This window comes from Hippocampus comes, unplaced genomic scaffold (genome assembly GCF_001891065.2).
Source record: "Hippocampus comes isolate QL1 unplaced genomic scaffold, H_comes_QL1_v1.1 scaffold136, whole genome shotgun sequence".
Classification (NCBI taxonomy): Eukaryota; Metazoa; Chordata; class Actinopteri; order Syngnathiformes; family Syngnathidae; genus Hippocampus; species Hippocampus comes.
The window spans coordinates 240,945-265,627 of NW_017805840.1; the positions used below are offsets into that span (position 1 = coordinate 240,945).

Genomic DNA, 24,683 nt, shown 5'->3' on the forward strand with positions numbered 1-24,683 from the left:
AAATTGGGGCATAATGCAGCATTGGGCGGCATTTTCTATTAGGCGTCGGGCCTCCCCAGATGCCTCCAAAGTAATTGGGGTGGTTAATTTATTTACTCAGCGGCAGTTCACAGAACATTAAATAATAGAGATAATTGAACAAGAATTGTCAAGTGTCTTCTGATATCACACACATTACAGCGGGGGAGTGTGCACGCGTCAAACTCCCATTTTCATGCGCCCATTGTTTGTGGTAATTAAGTACACAGATTTATTCCTTGGTTGCCTTCCAAGCTTATGGCGAGCGCCATTGTTGTCCTCCATTAATATGTAATCAGTAAATAGTTTAATTTCCTAATCTGCGGTTGGAGAATTCACTTTCTAACAACTCTTAATTACTGCGGGGGCTCTAATGAGCGTCGGCCGTCGGCCAATCAGGAGGCAGGGGCGCGGGTCGAGTTGGGGGGGGGGGAATTTGAATTCCTGCGACACCGCCGCCTGTGCACTAATGAACTTGTTATTCTTGCACCGCTGGGAGCGCTGTCCTTCACACATTAGTAGCAGCATTAGCTCGCTGCTAAGCCTACACCTGCCGAATATGTATGAGGCCTATTGTCCTACATCAGGAATAGTTGTGCGTTTTAGCGCCACGTCAATTCTCTCGCACCATTAATGGCCTCCATTGTCTTTCTAAAGAGGTGGGTGGACATCTCATTAAGGACGCCTTCAAGTCAACAAGATTCCAGCGAGTTGCTAAAATGTAGCAAAAGGTGAAGGTACAAACGATGACCACCTTATCACAATTGGGAGATGGAGTATTTCATGAATATCGTCACTGAATATGCAGTACATCCGGTTTGCTTCAATCAATATAAAAATTGTGCCACAAAAGGTGGTATTCAAATTTAAAGAAAATTCTGGACTGCATTAAAAACTTGTATTTTTACAAAAATAATATTCATCCATTCATCCATTTTCTAATCAGTTTATCCTCACGAGGATTGCTCGCCTATTTGCTATTTTTGTGCTGAGGCCAAAGCATGCTGCCATCTTATGGCACCTATGGGTAATTCCGGTATAGTATAAACCTTTTTTCGAAGGGGGGGACCAGTACTCACAGATTTTCACGATTCACTCCAGGGCATGGTCTGTATTCCCTGGAGTAAAATCATCTTTACAGTGTCGCAACACTTTTTGTAAAGACCAACAGTTTACACATAATCCTTCCAACCGTGAGATGGTTCAGTGGCACAAACGGGTCTCGCATTTCTCCAATTTCACAAGCAAGTAAGGTCGCTCTTTTCTTTTCCTTTTTTGGCTTGCATCCGAACAAGTCTTTACCTCATAGACAAATCTTACAACCCCTCCACACCCCCCGCCCCCCTCCAAAAAAAACAGGGACCACACTTTGGTACGCGTGGATGTGTATACGTAGATTCGGAAAGTGTGTCGGCGCTTGTGTTGTGTCCCCCCTTCCACACACCTTCCTTCCTTCCTCATCCTTTTTTCTTCCCTTTGACTCACCCCCGTCTTCCCTTACACAGCATATCAAGCGAGGCCAGATATGTACTTGGGCGAGGAGGGTGTGTGTGTGTGTGTGTGTGTGTGTGTGTGTGTGTGTGTGTGTGTGCACGGTTGAGCGCACTGTTCAATAGAGAGCGAGCGTAGAGCCGGCCGGCTGGCAAGCCCAACCAAATGGTGGCGGCGCAGACTTTGGGTCGCTATCACACCCAGTTATCGTTTCCCCCATGAAGGGCTCCCTTATCACCCCAGCCCAGAGAGGTCTCCCCCACATCCCTCTCTCACAGGGAAGGGGGCGGAGGGGCCTTCAAAGATTCCCTCTCGCGCAAACTCCTGACTCTCTTGCTATATGTATGTGTGTGCGTGTGTGTTCAATTTGGCAAAACATTTTTTTTTTCCGGCGTAATTGGGCTCGGGGTACCTGTGTCCATGAGATAGCGCAGCCTCTTCTCCACGCGAGCCGCCCGGGCGTCGATGTGCCGCTGCTCGCTCTCTAGCGCCGACAGCTCGCCCACCACATACTGACTGGTGTCTTTGAACGCTTTCTGAGAGACCGAAAGACAGACAGGCAGAGAAAGTGAGAGAGGCTGAGTGAGAATGAGTGACAGAGGGTGTCGCTCATCATCGAAGACATCCTCGCGGAACAACAACATAAAAGGGAGTTGAGTTCACCCCGCCGAAAAAAAAAAAAAAAGCTGAAACACAAGAATGCCCGCCTCTTTTTTGTGTCTCTCTGATAATTTAAGTTGCTCACTCTCTTAGTTGTCTTATGCAGTGGTTCTTAAATTGGGATAGCAGGAACTTGAGGATCATTAAGACTTACGACATTGTGGTAGTTATCGCACTTTAAAGAACGGATATTGAACACAAATGGCCAGCAACACATGTACAGTGTCTTAATTATTGGCACCTCTTTTTAAGATATGTCAAAAGATTTAAAATAAATTCAATTTTTATTGCAGAAGCACACTCTCATTCTGCTTGCTTTCAAAATAGCACCACTTGAATCCAATGGAAGGCCACTGTCAAAGTGTCAGACTTGTGATTGGTCAGTCTGTCTTTAGGGTGGGTGTGGCTTTGCAATATTTTGTCAAGAAATTCTCCTTCCATACAATATACAGCTACACACACATAGTGATGACTCCTTTACCCCTTACTCAGCCTCCATTCCAGATGTGTTTGTGCTTGCTATTCCGCAGACAGTGACAAGAATGTTCATTCATATTAAAAAAAAAAAAAAATCTCCATTTTACTGCTGATGCTCTTTATTTTTCTGCTTAATGGGAAGAACTAGTGCGAAAGTTAGTTTCCGCTCCCCCCTTCTTGTTCCACCCAGGCAAGCACTTTTCCCTCCCCGCTTCTGTGTGTCAATTCCCAATAGCCCTCCTCCCTTGCGCAAGCCTCCCTTTCCTCTCGCTCTATCGCCATATTTTTCTCCTTGGCAAATCAATTTTACACATGATCAGCCCACTCCTCTTGCCGCGCTAGGCCCGGCCGTAATTAAGAGCAGGGAAATTACCATATATATTATATTAATGCAAACATCATTCAGCAGGTAATTCTTGGCTGATCGGGATAATGGAAAGGTTCAACACCCATTAACCCTGGAGCCCAGGCGGCGGGGTGTGTTTGTGTGCGTGCGAGTGTGTGTGGTTGCGTGTGTGCGTGCGCATGTCTGTGCGGAGGATGTGGGGTCGCCGATAGGGGAGAGAGCCGCTCAGTAAAAGACACGCATTGAAATTATAGCACTCTGATGGACACACACTCAAGTTTAAACACAGGCCGAAAGGAGCGCGAGTGTGCGTGTGTGTAATGTGTAAATGAAAATACAGTATAAGTAAATGAATAAAAATGAAAAAAAAAAACAGTCGGACACTTTTCCATTCTGGAGTTGCCCACGGTGAGAGCAGGTGTGGGCATACTTATCGCCTCCCGGCTTGGCACTTGTACATTGGGGTTCACACCAGTGGATGAGAGGGGAGCCTCACTCCACCTTCAGGTGAGCGGACAGGTACTGACCGTGCCTATCTGCCAAAGAGCAGCTCAGGGTACCCAACCTTTTTGAAAATTTCCATTAAAATGTACGGTCACTCAGTTAAATTAAAAAAAAAATAGATCTAAACTTACAATTGGAGAATGTGATACTCAATATTTAAAATAAGCATTTTGTTTTTTGATACAGCTCTTATATTGGATGTCATTAAGTATACCAAATGTTGGCTGTGTTTGTGGGGGTAAAAAAAAGCTCATTTGACAAAGACACAAACCTCTTCCTCAAACGGTCTGAAGATGTCAATCTCTGTCTGTGCCCAGTCGTCCTCTTCGGACTTCTTCGGGTCCTCGTGAGCAGACTTCTGCCTTCTCATCTCTGCGGTCAAAAAGACGACATTGTTAAAACGTCCTGGTAATGACTTTTAATGGAGGAGATGGACGCACCTGGTCTGTTATCCACGTACTGACTGAAGGACTTGAGCTGCGTCTTCCTCACTGCAGAGTCCTTGTTGAAGACCACAGGGCTGCGAAGCCTCTCGGTGGCGCGGCGCAGTCTCTCTGCGCGCAACTGCTCTGCGTTATTCTGTACAACACACAAAATGAACACGACACCATTCGATGACCACCAGTGTCGAGGCAAGTTTACAATGAGGTGAACCAATCACATCAATCAACTAACCAAACAAAAACAAACAACAACAACCCCCCCCAAAGACCAAACTACACGACATACCAAAAGACAAACAAACCACAAACCAACCACGCAACCAGTGACCAACCCAATCATCGTAATAAATAAATAAATTATAAGCCAACCAAGGCGGCCCGGTGGGCAAGCGGTTAGTGCCTCGACCTCACAGTGCAGAGGTCGTGGGTTCGATCCTAGCTCCAGCCTTCCTGTGTGGAGTTTGCATGTTCTCTCCCGTGCCTGCGTGGGTTTTCTCCGGGTACTCCGGTTTCCTCCCACCTTCCAAAAACCTGCATGGCAGGCTGATTCAACACTCGAAATTTGTCCCTAGGTGTGAGTGTGAGCGCGGATGGTTGTTCGTCTCTGTGTGCCCTGCGATTGGCTGGCAACCGGTTCAGGGTGTCCCCCACCTACTGCTGAAGACGACTGAGATAAGCTCCAGCAAGCCCCGCGACCCTAGTGAGGATAAAGCGGTACAGAAAATGGATGGATGGATAGATAAGCCAACCATCCAACCACAAAACTAATGAACGAATCAACCAAAGATTGAATGAACCAACCAAGCCCAAAACCCGATTCAACACAACCACCACCCACAAAAACAAATCAACACAACTACCCCAAAAAAGAATCAAACAAACCAAGCAAGCATATGACTCAACTCGCCAAACAAAAACGAACCATGCAACCAACCTTACTACACAAACAACCAAGCACCCCACCCCCCCAAAAAAAACTAGCATGCAACAAACCAATCTGTCCCAATCGCACAACTGGGAGCTAAAAGTACACCCTCCAAAAAACGCACGTTTGTGTACATGTAAACACGTGTGCGCAAATACACCTGCTGCCAGAGCACTGCGCAGCGTCTGCTAGAACGTGATACCTTAGCAACACGGCTGCTTTTGTTTGTTTGCGTCCACGTTGACAAACGTGCACTGACAAACACACACAAACACACACACCCTCCACACACTCGGGGGAGACGCAAAAAGGAGGCAATTAACTTGACTTTCAACAAAACCCCGAGCCAGAAAATATATTCAAATTATGCAAAAAAGGGTGGAAAGGCTATTGTTTTCAAAGTGAACACATGTTAAAAAGCTGCACGCTCGCTTCTCCCGTTATCAAACCCTTGGAAGAAGAAAAAAAAAAAAGGAAAAATGCTTTATTAGCGTGTTTCCAAATGAGCCAAGCCGAGTGGAAAAAGAAAGCGACTGCGAACGCTAATAGGACAGCCAAAAGTGTAATAAAATCGACAATTAGGGGCAAACATGTTCCGCCGCTTGAGACAGCGGCTGATAGTCAAACGGCGTACGCAAAAGCAGGAATCGTTAACTTCGCTTCTGACTATTGGCTCACAATGCCAGCAATTAAGTCTCTTCTTGTTCTGTTTGCTCGGATAAGCGACGAAGAAAAGCTCACCAGTCACACCCAGGCAAATTTAGTGATGAGTTACAATGTAGACTTGCCAATTTAACATTTTGTAAAAACTTAAACCTTACAATGAAGTACCTCTGCTTTTGCTAATTCAAAACATGTTACATATTTGTTTGCGTTTTGTTGTTTTGAGGGTCTGAAATGGATTAACCTTATTTCCATTCATTTCAATGGGGAAAGATGATTTGACATAGGTGGTCACACAACAAATTTAACATACGTTAGTTAAGGCATCGCTGTGAAGAGAAAATTAATTGCGAGATGCAAACTTACAATTTAATGTTTTCCTGCTCGGATCTTCAATCAAACTGCTACAAAATTTTGTGGACATTGCAAGCGCAATTCTGCAGCACAAGTGTGATGCTTCAGCTGCACGGTTCAAGTAGGGACACGCACGCACACACGCACACAAGCTGTGTCACTCCAGTGGCCGTAAAGGCCTAAGCCCTTTTTTGGCTTTGAACACAAGAGGGTGTTTATGTGAATCAATGATCAAAGTGTCGCCATAAGCGCACGCCGACACACATACACACACTCATCTTATTCCACTTGACATTCCCATCAATCAATTAAAGTGATGTTAAGACTACGTGCGACTCAATACTCACATCAGAAGATACACACACTTAGACTACAGAAGGTCACAGTCAATAGCAACCTCCGCTACTAATGTTACAGCGCAGGTGAGCATCCACACACAGGACGCACGCGTGCGTGGACACACAAACTGTCACACACTGTCAGCAGAGTGAAAGCTGGGATCAATGGATCTGATCGATGGCACTTTTGAAGAAGTTTACAGGTGTGCGTATTCCCATTTTTGCCCAAAGTGTTCCCTACCTTGTCTAATTGTATCCCATAGCATGCCCTATTATCTCAAAATTCAAATTTTATCCAACTGTACCCACCAATATCCCATAGGGTCCCCTTTTATGTTGATTACTGTCACACAATGTGCCATTTTGACCATTAATGTCACGGTGTTGATTCATAATGTCCATTATTATGGCCTATTTTGTCAAACAGTGTCCCACAATGTGTCCTATTGTGTCCCATTTTTACACTTAAACAGGGTCCCCAATGGTGTCTCACCATGTCCTATTTTGTTGTCCAGTGTTCGCCATTATGTCAAATGGTGTCCCATAGTAGCCCCCAGTCACATGTCCCATAGTGTCACCTAATACGTCTATTAATGTCCCCTATTTTGTCTAATAGTGTTGCTATTTTGTTCTGTATGTCCTAGTTTGCATCATAGAGTCCTATTATGTCCCGTGTTCAACAGGGTTGAATTTTATTTTGTCCCCTTTTATGTCCAATTTGTCCAATAATATCCCCATTATGTTAACTAGTGTCCCCGACTGTGTCTCATCTCACTCTGTCCTATTTGCTCCCATAGTGTCACCTTGTGATGTTACATGTCCCGTAGTGTCCTGCAGTTGCGTACCTCGAGTCCGTACGCAGGGCTGATCGGGGAGGTGGAGGAGGAAGAGGTGGCGGTGGGTGTAGGAGAGGAAGAAGAGGAAGACGGGGATGTAGGGCCGGTGACGGTGGCGGCGCTCGGTCTGACCTCGGTCAGCTTTTTCAATTTCAGGTCGACGTGCTTGCCGTTTCCCTCTGAAACATATGCAAGGAAAATACATGAATAAAACTTGAAATAAAATGCCAATAAACTGTTTCTTCACATTCACATTCGCCATTTTTTCACCAAAAGTGAGTTATTGGTCCTCCAGACAAGATTCCAAACGTTATAGAGTGTGTTAGATTTAACAGTTGTTTTGACTACCACTATTGCATTCAACTGTAAGTCACTAAAAAGCAGTCATTAAACGTCATCAAAATGCTCATGCAAAAAATAAAAAATAAAAAAATAAAAATACAAATATTGGCCCACTTTAATTGTCGGTGGCGCAATAACCCTGGAATAACATTTACACAAAAGGTTCTGCCTCCCCCATCCGCAGTTGAGTAAAGTCACTCGCCCAGACACAATTTTCATTGATTGTTGCTGTGCATGTGATTTTTTTTTTTCCTCAGCTGCATCACCTTCAGGATGCCATTTGCAGGGAAGGAGTGGCAAGCACAGCAGTCCTGCCAGGTTGCAGCGCTGTGTGGAGGGACATGAAAGAGGAGCAGGGAGAGCTTTTCGTGTGCCAAGCGCGAACTGATGCATTCGTGACACCAGACTACATTTCACCTTGTTGACATTCTCAAGCTGTTTTGATAAATACTGAATAATTTGAAAAATGAATAATTTATATAAATACTTTACCTATTCTTTCCTGCTGACTTGATCTTTTTAATCTTTGAATAGTGTCCTTAGTTCCAAGATGCCAAATTACTTTAAGATTTTTTAAGACAGTATTTTAAAAGTATTCTTACAGTATTTTTCCTATTTGTATAGTTTTTCAAACATTTTCCTGGTAGTTCTTATTATTGTATTATTTTTTTCGGGGATTTTTAGGTATGTTTTCTTCACACAAGTCTGAGGTGTCAATGAATCAAACAGAAAAACAGTATTTTCTCATCCTGCAAGCATGCAAGTTAAAAGTTTTTTTTCAACATATCATTTGTAGCCAATTATGTTGTTGTTTTTCCCTTCGCTCAGCCAGATCATCACATTAATTTCCAACTTTTTAATTATTAAGTTCTTTCATGAATACGAAGGCGACTAAAGTGTCTGACATCAATGAGGAAAGCGGCGCAACACAACAAAGGAGCGAAGATAGTGCACTTTAAAGACTCTGTATGGTTTTCATGTCCTTTTTGGAGCCTCCTCACACAAATCACACAACAGGTAAAGACCAAAACATGAAAAAGGCAGCAGATTTTGTTTTGGTTTTCTTTCTTTCTTTTTTTTTGTCTGGTAAGCACTTTTCTTCAATTAAAACTACATATGTGAAAGAAAAGTTAATATATGAGTGTGAAAAAGAAGCATCAGACAGCCAAACGCGTTGCACAACAACAGCCAGCGACTTTACCCGAGGATATTAGCTCAGAGCTGGGGTTAGTAAGCTCCAGAGGGCCCTGGCTGCAGCTGGATAGAGCTGGGAGAGGCGCCTCCAGCGGGTTGGCTGCCAGGGCAGACGTAGAGGCTGCGCTGTCAACAGAGTCACCCTCCACACCGAAGTCCTCACCCTTTTTGCTATCAAGGCCATCATCACCATGGCAACCCTCTTCTCCATCATCCAACATGTCTGTGAGTTGTTAGTAAGGCGGGACATGATAAGAAGAAAAAAAAGGGTTAAATAGTAAAGAAAGAAAGTTTGTTAGTTTTAAGAAAATTCAGCCCCTGAAGCCAACTTCCGTTAGCAACATGACATTTGGTAGGAATGTTTCTCATGAGCAGGCCCACAAAAAAGTCTCAAGGTGCCAAGCTTGAAAAGACAAAATCTGCTGGTTTGGTTTTAAAGCAGCCATTTCATTTGCACTCTTTCTTCAAAGACAAACGTCTACTTGAATATTTTGAAAATTCAGCCCCTGAAACCAGATTCCTGGAACGAATTGACATTTGGTAGGCGTGCATGTCTGTCATACGGAGGTCCACAGAAGTCAAATGAGGCCATGGCCAAAAAGGCACTTAGGTCTGACCATTTGTGTTGAAAGCCACCTTACTTCAGCCCATTTCAGGGGATGGGGGGAGGGGGGGTGTCATTCAGAGATAAACCTCAACTAGAATATTTTTAAAACTGAGCTCCTAAAAGCAAATTTAGAAAGATGAAATTTGGTCTACATAACTTTCATTAGGAGACACAAAAAAATTCTCAAGGAGCCATGCCTGAGAAGACACAAGAAGTTTGACATGTTGATCAGAAGTGGCCATCGTAGAATAATTAATAACCCGAAATATGGGTTTGCCCTATAAACTTGAAATTTAGTAGGCACATCTATCACTAGTAGACCCACAAAGAAGTCTCAAGACACGGGGGTCTTCCACTTGTGTTTGGAGCCACCATTTTAGACTCATTTCATCCCATTTCCAGGGATCTCATAAAGAAAATTATTCCTACGCAACTTAAATTGCTATCGCTGAAGAATAAAAATCAGCATTGGAGTTTTCAGCATTGGATGTGGGTGGAGCATGACAATAAAGTTTGATGACTCACCATAAAAACAAACAATCACAGCATTTTCCACTTGTTTTTTCTTTTCTACTCATCTTAATTTGCTAGCTGCGATGCGCAGCGTGCTTGCAAGTGGCTGGGGCTTAATTAAAGGCGCTAGAGTTGGAAAGTTTCTTTGCAGGCAGAAACACGGAGGGTGGAGGGGGCTAGGCTGAGTTGCATTCAAGGAGAATGACAGAGTGAGAGAGAGAGAAAGAGAGAGAGAGGCTAGGATTAAACCGTTCTGCTCGGCAGGCCTTGTGTAACGCCGCCCACAGCACTTCTCCTCTTCCTCATCCTTCCTCTGGCTCCATTTTTAATGAGATCAACAATTAGTGCGATTCGGTGACGCTGAAGGTGCAACTAATTCAATCTCAATCATGGACGTACTTTGCCTTGCTCCTGATTTGAGTCACCTTTTTTTTTTTTTGTTTAGTCCTCCTAAAGACGAGCACATATACACATTGGTCCACAAGTTCCAAATGTTTGCTCAAGGACACTTTGTCAGTGGACAGTCGCAGCTGCGATTCAAACCTTTCGACCCTTCGGTGACTGGATGGCCCGTTCTGCCAAATGAGCGATTTGCTTGTACCATACCAAATATAAATAATATCACAGTGCAGAGGTTGTGGGTTCGATCCTGCCGGCTCTGGCCTTCCTGTGTGGAGTTTGCATATTCTCCCCGTGCCTACGTGGGCTTTCTCCGGGTACTCCGGTTTCCTCCCAAATTCCAAAAACATGCATGGCAGGCTGGTTCAACACTCTAATTTGTCCCTAGGTTTGATTGTGAGTACGGATGGTTAGTCATCTCTGTGTGTCCTGCGATTGGCTGGCAACCGGTTCAGGGTGTCCCCCTCCTACTGCCCGAAGACAGCTGGGATGGGCTCCAGCACCCCCCGCGACTCAAAATTAATAACCCGCCTCTGTTATATTTAACGGTAAATATTTCTACATACCCCCTGAAACGTGCGTGCATACAGTGGTGTAAAACTTCAAAATACTTCTAAACCTGTGAAAACAGTGGCCGTCGTCCTTGATCCTAATGACACTTTTGATGAAACACCCATCTTGTCCATCATCTTGCATAATAAACATGCCCGAACAACGGAGGGTTTATCGTTAACATATCAGACGCAAACGACGACGGCAAAGGCTTTGATAATGCTAATTTTCATAATAACCCATCATTTGTAGGAAAATGGAAAAGCAGCAGGGAGTGTCAATGGCAGAGCTTCACAAATCCGACAGGTCGGCTATTAGACAGCTTGGCTATTGGGAGGCTAAAATGGCATCGCGGTGTGTTGTGTTGATTAACAATTACTGGGTGATCCAGACCCATGGTCAGCACAAAATGACATTTTGTTGTTTTTCTTTGAGGATTAGCAGAACCCCTTGAGAGAGCATAATAGCAATGTGTGCTGACAGTGTTAGCATAGCAAGTAGCGTGCTTGTGTGTGCGCTTGCATGTCCTAACCTCCAGCCAGGCCAGGAGCCTTGCCGCCCTTCAAAGTGCCGCCGGTTGACACGTCCAGGCTCATGTCTGACATTTTGACTCCCGATCGAGCCTCTGCGATCAGCTGCCTGGCTCGCTCACGCAGCTGACGCCGCCGCTCGGCATCCCGCTCCTGCACAAAAACATTCGCAAAGCATTTTCATCAAATTATGTCAGACATTCATTGTTCGTTGTCACTGCTTTCCGAATTGGTTGATTAAAATCGCTCTGGGAAATGTCATGAAAATTTTACAATTTGAAAAAAAATGCTGTTAAATTCAAGATTATTTTGCGACTTGCGAGACTTTCACAACTCTTTTATTTCAGCTTCTCAAAACTTGAGCTCAGTAAATAGTTTCACCAGGTTAACGTTTTTAAGTTTTAAGAAAATCATTAAGTATATTTGGGATACTTAATCCCAAAGGCAACAATTTTGACAAATCATTCCAAATTGATCTCAGTGGGATGGATAAAATGGACAACGTTTAACATGTCTTACTGGGAGTCCTAATCAAAATGAACACTTGTAGCCTACACAAACACGCACAATAAATACATATACAGTATCGAGCCATCGTCATCGGCCTCATGTCAGGAATGCCATCTTTGGCGACGGTTCAATCTGATTTAACTGATAACACACGCACACGCACGCACGCTGTGAGAGCAAACACTTAAATGGCAGGTAAATAATGACCATCCCGACAAGCACACATCAGCGCCCACATCATGGTGTCTGTTTTTAAAAGGCAACAATGTAGTGCAAAGGTAAACGCAGCACATTTACCACAATACAATTGACGCATTTTGCGCACACACTGTAGGCGCCGTTCCCGCCTGAAGTTACTTACTCTCTGTAAGTAACTTCTCCCTGCCTGTGGTTTCCTATTAATCAGGCTTCTCCATATTGAAGCAAGGCTTTTTTTTTTCCTCTCTCTTTTTTTTTTTTTAAGGTGCCTGCCTATTCAAGCGAGGCTTCCATTTATCCATTAACAAAACAAGCAGCGCCCCGCTAATGAGCTACATCTCTCCATTTCCATGTCAATTGTTTGTTTGTAGCCATTGTCGGTGCCGGGGACAATGGTGCTGCATTGTCAAGGCAGGCAACTTTAATGCACTCTGTGAGAGTGTGTATGTGTGTGTGTGTGCCCAAGGGGTTCCCCGAAGGGAGATGGGAACAGACTTTTAAAGAGATAATGATACACACACATTAGGGAAATAGGGGGAAAGAAAGCCTAAAGAATTAAAAGTGAGAGAAGATAATCACGAGTGTAAAAAAAAAAGTTGACAGTGTGGAGGAGGGCGGCTGCCAGGATAATAAATTACAAGAAACAAATAAATGCTAAACAAAATTAAGACAATACATTTAATAACCAAATACAGTACTGAATGTAAAAAAAAAAAAAACCAAAACATTTTTGCGACAAACATGAAAGGCTCCACTGACTTTAAAAAATTCAGTGTGAATATTTATTTCCATACATTTTTCATTCAAAAAATATACTGCATTGTTAGAGCCCTTCGAAGTGTTTTTCTTGACGCAAAATACAAATCGACAAAAATCCTGTCTAAAACTGCTAATGCAACTGCAATACGTTGAATTTTTTTTTTTTTTTTGCCAGCCTAAACTCTTCAAAAGCATGTGGACTTGAGCTTGACTGCCAGAAGACAGCTGGGATAGGCTCCAGAAGGCCTGCGACCCGAAGGATAGATGGACTTGATGTTAACACAAGTTTTAGAAGGCTTCGACAATATTTGACATGCACAGTAAACATTAGTGCAAGGTGACCTTCCAAAAGGCTGAGCGTTAGGTCTTTAATATTTTCTGCTCACGTTATAGACAATAACACATTTCCACTGTCAAAATTGAGTTTTTTGTTTTTTTTTTTACATCAATTGAAGGAAAAAAATAAATAAAACAGTTGACGATGTGGGACAGAGTGGATGAGGCAATACCAGGACATAATTTTTCGAAAGCCTATATTACACGTTTCTTAGTCTTAGGAAGAATACAAGCCAAGCAGCAATAACTGACAAAAGCATTCTGAAAATCATAGCAGTGCGGCATTCCACAAAGCTCAATATTAGGTCCTCTATTTCATAAGCAAGTGTTTGCTTCTGTTTAATTGAATAAGGCAATTTCATAGTTGCACGTGTTACATTATTGTCCGTTTTGTTCCTTCCATTGAAGACAAAGTAGTCTGAACCTTTATTTAGTATGCAAAAAGCTTCTCGAAACAGAGACAAAAGCCAAGCAACAGCGGTACGATTGGTTCATGAATAAACATGACTCGGCTTTTCTATTTCTCATTTTTGCATTCCCTTGCAAAAATGACTTTCCCTCTTTTGCTTGTTGTAATTATCTTGCATTTGACTATGTTTTTCATGCGGCTTTTATGAGTGTAATATGATAAACGGCAATGTCACGGGCGGCGGGCCTCCTGGCAATGAAATGATTGCAGATACGCACACAACCAGCAGGTTTAAGGGTAGCAATAAGCAATAGCGCGTGTGCCCCAAACACGATGGGGAAAAACACCATGTTCTATTTTTTGGTGTGCAATTCCGGGGGGGACACAAGATGGGGAAATTGACTGTGTCTGTCCAGGGGCAAGGATTAACTCTATGGAAAAAATGCATGTGACCAGCGCCACCCGAGCTCAGTCAGCTATAAAGACTGATTAGAAAATAAGAGAACACGTATCGGGACACTATATTGTAAAGGACAACATGTTATCTCGGGTAAGACGTCTGCAGAAAACAGTGATTCAATGACGACAATGTCCCTTTTAACACGTGTTTGGCATACAAACACATACAGTATCTAAAAGTAGGAGCGCACTCACTCCAATGTCAGTTAGAACAATGTCGGTAGAAGTGGAGGTGAAACGCCGATAGTGTGAGCACAATTAAAACCAAAAGCTGAATTCCTGAATTCCCAATATTATCATCAACGTGTGATGCCATGTTCTACCCAAAAGACAAGCAAAAATCATCTGCAACTTATGTTACAATTTTTGTTTGGGACACCTGCTTCCGATTCGGGCTTATTTGGGCAAATTCCCAAGTAAAACCTTGAGCCTTAGAATTCATACCAAAACGACTGCTTCAATCTAAAATACACAAGAACTTTCATATCAAATCATCAGACTCTCAGATGCAAAATAGGGCCAATAATCATGTTCTAAGCGGGTGTGTTCATTAGTGTGACAGTGTTTGCCAGTAAACCATTTCAAGAAAAACAACGTTGAGATTAGTGAAATTTAGCCAACTATTCACTTACTAAATTGCGATTGACGACGCATTGTTCTGCTGAACAGAAAACAGACACACGACGGAAAGTCAATCAAGTAGAGATCTAACACCATCTTGTGGACAGTATCCATGCATCTATCCATTTTCCGATCCGCTTATCCTCACGGGGGTGCTGGAGCCTATACCAATCGCAGGGCACACAGAGACGAACAACCATCCGTACGCACACTCACACCGAGGGACAATTTTGTTCAATCAGCCTGCCATGCATGTTTTTTGGAATATGGGAGGAAACCGGAGTACCCGGAGAAAACCCACACAGGCCTGGGGAAAACATGCAAACTCCACACAGGAAGGCCGGCGCTGGAATTGCACCCGGTACCTCTGCACTGTGAGGTCGACGCGCTAACCACTGGACCAACGGTCCGCCTCTTGTGGACAGTAGACGGTTAAAATTAGCTTGTTCAGACTAATTGTTTAATAGCAATGGGATAAAGTAAACGATGCCATTTTATTTGCCGTTTAGACACTGAAATACAACTTGGACATGCAAACCTCCCGCACAAAGTTAACCGGCCTCCAACTGATGTGATCAAGAAGAAAAAAGCGGAAAAAAAGCGTGAAAAAAAAAGGATGAGATAACCCGGTAGTCGGCGGGAAGCGCTGCTACAAGAAAAGAAACACAGGGAGAAAGGAGACGTTTTGTAAATGGCAACAGCGAGAACAATCCCGTCTGTCGTTGACCGCTGGGCAGCTCCAGGGGGAAGAGGGGCTCAACGCTTGAGTGCGAGACTGAGAAAGAGGGCTCCTCGGTGGGCTTGGCGTCTGGACGACGGCTCCTCTCTGCTCTGGAGGTTTTCTCTCTTTCGATTTTTTTTTTTTTTGAACAGCAGAACGTTTGTCGCCTTGGTTGCTCTTTTTCTGTGCGCGGAGGGCATGCACTGCTGGCTACGTACAGAGAGCTGGCGTGGGCACGCGGCGATGCCACACATCCACACACAATCACTAACTGGAAAAGGGGGTTGCCAACCTCCCAGATAGCCAGCCAGTCTGGCAGCCAGTCATGCAGGTCCAGACATTTGTCATGACAGGCTAATTCACGGTCGAGAGGTGCTTTAGGTCTCTATCTCGCCCAACCACATGCACCACAATGACGCGCGCGTGCACGCACGCACGCACACACGCGCATACACACAAGCTGACGTTACACACCGCTTACAACAAAATAATGATGAGCAAATCATGAGATGCCGGGTTCTCTTGATTCATCGGTTGGTTCATTTTTCATTGATTTTGAAACTCAGCATTTTCCCAACTTTTTTTTTTTCCTCAACTGTATTTATAGAGCACTTTAAAACAACCGCCTCTGTATACAAAGTGCTGTACACGGAGCAAAGATCATATACAGTATACAACGAGAACAATAACATTATTAATTAATAACGAAGACAGCAGAAAGCACAAAGACACGAAAACTAGGTCTGAATCATGCTGAGGCGAAAGCCAAAGAATACAAATGAGTTTTGAGACGGTTTTTGCGTGATAAAGTTCTGTCTGTATAAATGGCACAGAAAAGGAACAGGGCCAATATGATGCAGTATTTTTCCGACCTTCAGGTATAGTAACGCTGAGGCAAAGATGACAGGATAAAAGAGGAAACCAAGATGACGAACTTGAGACCGTGCCGGGAGCCGAACCAGATGTTTGTAATCGTAGCGTTGGCCAACAACATTATCAAGGTTCAAGGTTCAACTTTATTGTCAAATATGCATACACTGACATGTAGCATGGATGAAATTTATTTCTCTCAATCCTCAGCAAACAGTGAAAGACAATGTAGTCTAAAACAGTATAAACATATAGACGATATATACAATAAAAGACGATATATACAATAAAAGCAGCATAAAACAATGGCACTTGAGGCTATTGAGGATAAAAGTGACGTAGTTTTATTATTATATATTATTATACGGTATTAACTTCAGTTTCTATGACAAACCGGTATTTAAAATGTTAGTTAATATTCTGCCGAGTTAATTTTTAGCTGTAAAAATTTAAATGGGAGTATCAAGTTTCTTTTCATATAACATTGTTCTGCAAATACGAAACAAGGGTGGGACGAAGACGAAGCGGACATTTTCTGTCTACGGACTTAGTACCAGAGCTGTGAAAAGGTAGGTAAGGATCAAACTTGGTGCTCGGTGGGCTGCTGCTTCATTGGCTTATTGACATTTCTCTGGAAGCATTTTCTCGACAGTGGTTAACTTTTAGCTTTTACGAGCATCAGGAATGATAAAATGGAACTTAAAGTGTTACTAAAAGCAAAAAGGACTGCATTTGAGAGTCGACTGAAATGAAGTCTCCGAATGATGCTACTGGTGTTTTCCAGCTGTTAGACAGCTGATGTAATACATTCCATATTTGTTTTTATGACGTTTTCCTGTCATGGTCTAGATTTAATGTACAAAGCCGCTATCGTTTTAATGAAGGCGTCCGTCGGCTCTATTGATAGGCGCACAGTACAGTGGCTCTTCTTTAATTCTTTATCAAATGCATTGATCGCCGTGGGCTCCGCCTTGCGCGCCCATTGATCCGCGCACTCCGTCTGGAGGCGGACGATAAGCTCCCCCTTTCCATCTCCCCCTCACCCGCTTTTTTTTTCCTCACCCCCTTTTTGTTGTGAAAATGGAGTCAGGAAATTTCTGTCCATTTGAGTGTTTGTCAACGCCACATCAGTGTTGAATTTGAGCGGTGATCATTGTGACGCGAGGCAAATATGACGCTGATGTTGCAGTTTTTATCACACAATTAGCCAGACTGTTCAAAGTGTTACTGTAGCACTGTTTGCTAAAAAGATGACAAACTATGGCTTTAGCACTTTCCTAAAACTAAAAGTTGAAAACGATGCCATAAAAAAGCAGTTTTTTGCATTTTGCTCTCTGACCATATCCAATTCAAATCGAACCGTTTCATTAAAGGTCACATGCCACCAAAATCGAATTATTCGCACGGGTTTTATGCATAACCTGGGTCAAAATTAATCCCTGTGGTTAGTTATTTGCACAAATTAGTCTACGAAAGGCAAAAGCCTGCAAAATGAGCCGAAATCAAGGCGAAGTGGTGACGTATTTTGGGTACCTGCAGACAATCTATGGGTGTTGCACTTTCCTAAAAAAATGTTTTAGACTGCTATTATTTTTGAATCCATTGTATACAATGTTTTGTTTCTTTGAGAAATTTTCATTTTCAATACCAGCATTTTTTTGAATATAGTTAAACGCACTTTTATTAGCAGCACTTTGTTCCCTTGCTGTGCCAAACATCCGGATAATGATGTCATCGCTCATCCTTGCCACTCCATCCTTAGAAAGAGGGTCTGAAAAAGTTTGCTAAAGGCTGTATATCTAAATGAAGTACATCTACAAAAGCACAAAACGTATTCATCAACCAATTACAAAGACAAAGTGTGAAACCTCGTGTGTCAGTGCTTGACAAAGAACACTTGTGCGGATGGACGGGTAGAACAGGATGCGCACATAAACACAAAAACGTCAGTGACAGGTGAGCAAGATGGGACGGCTTTGCCCTTTAAACAGATGGGATAATTGCCTTGAAGCAAGGGGGAAATAAACACTCAGTGAACTTTGTGGGTCGCACAGGTAACATGTCAACGGTTGTGCACCTTGAAGTAACACAAATATTGACTTTTTATGGTAATTTCTAAAATTAGAATACAGTAGAACTCCTCTACAAGGAAATCATGGCTTTCAGGGAATAGCTTTCATACATTTTTCACACTAGGGGGTATTTTCGCACATGTAGGTTTTGTTGTAGAGGGGTTTCACTGTGTAAGACAAAAAAGGCACTAACTTAACCGATTTTGACCGGTGTGGTACCAAGCTGAGAGATTGGACCCGAAGTTTGGCAGCATAGGAATGTCTCAACGCGGCACATGTAACGAACTCTATTCTGCGAATTAAGTTTTATTTATGTATGTATTTATTTATTTTTGCATATTTGAATCGCAACCTCCTTTGCACAATGTTATTTGAAGACTTTTGATCTCCTGTGAGTTGTGTCGGCATCTTGTAATCTTGATGATGCTTGCACACCCTTCCAGCTCAGTTATTTGAGGTGTGCATTGCGCGCCACGCAAATACATTTCTTATTGTGCAGTCTCCGTCCGTGTTCGGCAGGGAACGCAACGCCGGCGACCGACCTTTGCCGCCCGCCAGGCCCCTGCCGAGCCTGTCACCCGCGCGCGGTCCCTTGCCGAGCTACCGCGCTTTGGCTCCGGTGGCGGGGAGGAGCGGCGTGCCTCATACTTTGTTGTTTGTGCTTTTGTTTGCGGGGAAAATGTAGCGCTAGTGTAATTCTCTTTATTTTATGGTAGTTTTAACTCTTTCATGCACCCTGTAACCTGATGACATGAGAAGCTGTCCACTGTAGTAACCGTTGTCCCAAGAAGGGTTAAAGTCAACTTTGAAGGCAGAATCGTTGATATCAGGCTGGTAAATATCGGCACTGTAGTATCCGAGCATTTTGACGAATCCGGATAGACGGGATTCACATCCTTCCTCTCTCTGAATAAAGTAGCATCACTCATCACAGTTATGTTCAAACATACAGTGGCTGTCATTCCAAAACAAAATGTGTGTGCGCGCTGGTGGGTGTGTCTGTTCTGTTGACCTATGCTCTCCCTCCTGCCATCCCTAATTGTAGCCCACAGTGACTGTTGCTTTCATGTAAGGTCACACAGGTCCACTCCTCTCGCTTTGCTTCCCGTGTGCTCTCACAAACACTTTCATTCTCTCTACCTCCATTTCCATCCTGAATTTACACTGCCCTAAAAAAAAAAATTAAAAAAAAGGAGTATTGAAACTTGTGGCTGACAGGAGAAGTTTCAAGCTGAAGTGACAATTCATCGATTTATCAAATTGATTTTAATCATTTTTTTAGAATAGTTGTTGAACATAAATTTGTCTAAATCCTTTGATTTCAGCCTCTCAGCAAACATCAGCTTTTTACGTTGGAAAATAATGATCCAACTAGGAAGTGAATCACTTTTAAGCTGGGTTTGTTTTTTTTTTATCTCGAAACAATACCAAATAAACAATGACAATTGGTTAAAAAAACAGTCATCGGGAAAAAATTGTTTTGTAATACTGTAGATGAAAACAACATTGTATTTGATTAATCGATTAAATAATTGATTCTAAACATATTCTAAACATATTCAATCGTGACAGTTCAAGTGCTAGTGGACCTGTCACGTATGAGCAACGGCTGTCTGATCTGTGTGACTTCAATTTACATGTCTGTGAAAAAGGGGCTGGAAAAGGTCAAATTGCACTTCCATTCTAAAAGATTTGAGAAATGAGTCTTGAGTTACAAGCGTGATCATGGAATGAATTGAACGTGTATTTCAAGGCACCACTTTATGTGTCCAATTGCCTCTATCTTTTTTATTTATTTATTTTTGAGACCCGTTTTGGGTTTAACTTTAATTTTGCACTTTTTTTGTGCCGCTCCACAGTTTGAGAGCTCGTTATGCAAATTGCGTCATGTCCAGTTACTTTTTGTCCGTGGCGTCTTGTCTCGCTTGAGCTCGTCTTGTTCATTAGCAGACGAGAATAGTAATTTCACAGCGGCGTAGTCATGTTAATTGTCACTGTGATGACGATGATGTGTGTGTACTTGTTCACTGTGTGCGTGCGTGTGTGCGTGCGTGTGTGTGTGTTGAGGACACACACATTCCTCCGTGTTTTCCAGGTAAGAGACTTCCCTGCTCACTGACTCGTTGAGATTCCTATAATTGGGTCCCGTTTGATTTTTGCCGACGTGAGACCCCCACCTCGCTTACACGCCTCCACCCTCGCCGCAGAGGGGACGCCGGGGTCTCCGCTGCGCTGACCCTGGCGGCTCCCCCGCCATCGGCTGCACTCTGAACCTGACTCTGCTGCTTTTCCCGTCATTCCTTTTGTGGCCAAAACAAGAACCTTCCCTCCTCCCTCCCGAAGTCGTCGCCTCAGCTTTTTCCTCACCAGCTCCCAAGCACAAGGAGGCTGTGTTGTTTGCGCCTGTGTGGCAGTAGTTTAAACCTCCAAGCCAGTTGTCCCCAGCCTTTTTTGTGTCTTGGCTCGGTTTCGACAACTATTTGCGGACCATCAACCATTCGCCGACCTGCGGTATGTGGGTGGGACGCTATAAAAATCAACTTTACATTGCTTTTAAATTTGAATTTTTAAAGTATTCGTCCTGACAATCAAGATAATTTTTATTCAACACTACAACGGTGTTAGCATGAATGCTACTTGCTAGTCCCCGCAGGAATCCGCGATTCCGCAATCGTGGAATTTTCCGCGGGTTTCAAAGATCTCAGTGGAATTGACAGCAATCCGTGGAAATAAGAGCGAGGTGCCGAATATTCCATTTACATGTAGTTTTGGTGACTGTCTCTGTGCGGCCCGGCACCAAATTGGCCGCGGACTGGGAGCCAATGCTTTAAGAATCAGATATGCTTAAAGCATACCTGATTCCCCCCTGCACCCCTTCAATTTTTGCTGCTGTAGATTGCAAATTTCTCCATTGTGGGACAAATAAAGGTTTCTTCATCTGCACTTTTTAACTCAGCTAACCCTTTCTTCTCCAAGCGCCCCTCCACCCTTTTCTTCCCCTCTTTTTTCCCCCCATCCTTCACCCTCCTCTTTCCCTCAGTCTCTTCTTTTTGAAGCATCTGCCCCAAATGAAACTAAATAGTTGGCCTGGGAGTTCCTTTGCACTGTGTGTGTTGGAGTGTGTGGGGAGATGTGTCGTGTCTGAATCGGCCAAAGGAGAGATCAAAGAGTGTGTGAATGTGTGCCCGCGCGAGAGTGCCAGTGTGTGTTAATGAGCAAGAGTAATGCAGCTTCATTGCATCACAAGAGCTGATCGGGCTGTCAAAAGAAGAAAGCGGTAACACACACCCGCGTACGCACACACTCACTCACATGCCTCGTGTTCATGTTTGACACAATCGCTTGCAGCACTTCAAGAGGGAAAACGTCAAATGTTTTATGTTCACCTTTCAGCTCCTCCGCGAGTCATGAAGCCAATTTAAAAGACTGCGGCGGAGACCTTAAAAGGTCCGACACGATGCTAAAAGTTTCCAGAAACATAACAGACATTGAATTAACATTAGCAGCCGACGACACGGATTTTTTTTTTTTTTTGAAATATCAAGAGTGGGGCTGAACGATCTCCTGAATTTCTTGACTCCCCTACCCAAAATCAAGCTGCATTGCATTAGTCACTATACCGACAGGTAACGTTTACAAATATGATGAAATTACGTGCAGTGCGTTAGCTTAGCAAGTTAGCATTTTGAGAGGAGCAGCTTGGCGCTGATTGGTTCGCATTGCCTGTCAGAGACGCATGCCGATTGATTGTAAGCCTGGTGGGAAAAGAGGGGGACAGGATTTCATGTGTGGGATAGTTGATACAACAGATTTTGTCGATCATGTGATCGCCTTGTCTCGAATTGCGATTTCGATCAAAATCACAATAAATCGTTCAGCCCTAGTACAGAGGCATACCACAGGGAGCCGAATAAGGTAATCTTGTTCAGATTCAATTTCCAAACATCATCAAACTGATAATATTGGCAAAAGAAGTATAAATAATTTTTAAAAACGCCACTTCACGCCACATCAGCAACCGATGCAAGACGACGCTCCCTCCCCGTCACCCCGTTCTCCTTAGCCACTTTCCAGTCTGCATTAATTCAATTAAGTCTTACCTTATGCATGCTAAACAGCACGGCAGCTACTTGGATGAGCGGCAAGGAAGATGGCGAATCAGGGCTGATAACACACATGCACATACGCACACTCACGCTAATCAAAAGAAGACATCGAGTAATCTAATCTGAATCACTGGCAATTATCAGCGCGTTGGCCTCGGGGGCCCGTCGCCTTCCTTTGATCAATTCTTTCTATTAAAAAAAGTGTAAACAATTCAATAGGCGCTTGGGTGGTGGGATGGCTGCTGGGGATGTGGGGGGGGGGGTTAGCGCAGAGTGGCTGTCCTTGGAAAGTCAGACAGACGGTCGGCCATCTCGGAAGACGAGGCAGGACGGCGCCGCACCTTCTTCTTCTACTTCCTCAAAGGTGTGCCGCAAAGGCGGCTTTGAATTAATTAGCTTTCCTCCCACTGCAGACCTTGGAAAGTCCTTGGAAAAGGCTGCTTGTTTGTTTCCTCTGGATTACGTGCATGTATTTGCATGCCTACAGTAGAGAAAATTCAAGGGCAAGCATTTCTCTTTACGGACTCGCAGCTGCCGCCTTTTAGATATTTCATTACCAAAGCCGACGTTTATATGAGTGTCATTGCCTTTATTGTTCTCTCTCTTCAGCGTTTGACTACTGTGCCTTTGCCATGGAAACTCCCAGAGGTGGAGTTAGAATTTGAGGTCACCAATTTCAGGACTGACTTAGCCAAAATTTATGAAAGACTCAACTTGACTTTGGCTTATTATTCATGAAACTTGACTTGATTTAGACTTGAATTACAAGTCTTGTCAGTTTACAGTTGAAAATCTGCATTCAATTTATCGAGGGGGATACAATATGTTTCATATCCATCCACAATAGCTGAAAATATGTGACGGACAGAAACTGTCCAGCAATCCATTTTAGAATCCGTTTATCCTCATGAGAGTCACGGGCATGCTGCAACCTATCCCTGGAGTCTTCGGGCAGTAGGCGGGGGACACCCTGAACCGGTTGCCAGCATATTGCAGGGGACACATTGACGAACAACCATTCATGCTCACAATCAAACCTAGGGACAATTTAGAGTGTTCCATTAACCTGCCAGGCATGTTTTCGGAATGTGGGAGGAAACCGGAGTACCCGGAGATAACCCGCACGGGCCCGAGGAGAACATGCAAACTCCACACAGGAAGGACGGAGACGGAATCGAACCCTGCAGCTTTGCACTGTGAGGCGGACGTGCTATCGAGTGGTCCACTGTGCCGCCTTGCAGAAACTCTCAATTTTTAAAAATAGTTTTAATCTATCTCAAGTCATTAAAACACACAAAATTCTTGTTATGTCTGGCCATGAGCTGTGTTCGACAGCAGTTCCTGCGCAGGTGTCCTCCATGCGTTCAATGCTCCTGCCAGTGCACTTCTTAGCCATGGACTTACGTATCCAACAACTGGTTTAAGATCTTTTGAGTTTCACGTCGGTTTTGCATTTAATTAAGAGACAATACAGCACTGGACAATAAGGTGCTTCGTTTTGGAACCATTTAAAAGGACTTGATTGAACCCTTTAAGTTAAGACATGAGATGTACTTATGACTTGCACATAGGTGACTTATTCCAACCTCTGCTAGCTCCTGCTGAAGTGCATTATGTTCAGTGGAGCGTGTTGGCAATTTCTCCCTCAAATGTACTTTTCCCCCTCAACTCGACAGGTGTTGTTGCTGTGGGAAAAGTGGACACACATTTGCCTGGTGTGTGACGACGATTCGGTGGGTATAGAATGACCAAATAGCAAGAGGACTGTTCAAAAGGAAGGAAGTTGACATGACAGCTTTTGACACGGTCAAGAGAGTGTGAGCACAAGTTAATGAGCAGGAGGTCTCCCTCTTGGCTCTGGAGGACATTTTTGAGCAAGAGGGTGCAGTGAAGAGAGCACTTTCCACCAGTGTTACACTACAGTAGACCTATTTTGCAATCTTACAAGATATTTCAATTCTGACACGAGTTTCACTAATGGACAGGAAATTGAGTGGACATGTCTGTCATAACAGGACGCACGAAAAAGTCTTAAGATCCCATGCCCAAATTTTAACAGGAGTTACACTATCAAGACTTCGTTACACATACTTTATTTTCAATCACAGCTATGCAATTAGTCTCTTACTCCTTTTCACCCCTTAGCGTCAAGATTTTTGCCTGTTTTACTGCTGATTCTCCTGTCTCCTCTCCCCTGAGAGGGGGCTAGCTAAATGAGGCAATTAGCTAAATCAGGCTGCTGCTGTGAGGATTCTGCTGTGAAAAAAATTAGCCCATGCTGTCAGATTTACCATTAGACACAAAATTGGGCAGACATTTCTATCATAGCAGGATTTACGAAAACCTTCTCAAAGGACCCATTACCAAAATTGAACATGAAGTATTAAAAGTTTGGCTTGGTTGAAGCAGAAATTGTCAATATAATATACC

General features: G+C 43.5%; 1 protein-coding gene across 3 annotated transcripts in view; it reads right to left on the reverse strand.

Moving 5' to 3' along the window:
* The window catches only part of ehbp1 (EH domain binding protein 1), a 110,967-nt gene that overhangs the window by 24,458 nt on the left and 61,826 nt on the right, over window positions 1-24,683 (reverse strand). For 2 of the 3 annotated variants that reach the window (XM_019888095.1, XM_019888096.1), the window contains 6 exons: window positions 11,195-11,345; window positions 8,599-8,814; window positions 7,065-7,234; window positions 3,937-4,075; window positions 3,768-3,868; window positions 1,922-2,045 (listed from right to left, as the gene is read on the reverse strand). In XM_019888095.1, coding sequence (XP_019743654.1) covers window positions 1,922-2,045; window positions 3,768-3,868; window positions 3,937-4,075; window positions 7,065-7,234; window positions 8,599-8,814; window positions 11,195-11,345 — 901 coding nt within the window. The remainder of the gene's footprint in view (window positions 1-1,921; window positions 2,046-3,767; window positions 3,869-3,936; window positions 4,076-7,064; window positions 7,235-8,598; window positions 8,815-11,194; window positions 11,346-24,683) is intronic. The other variant, XM_019888097.1, reaches the window with a different exon arrangement.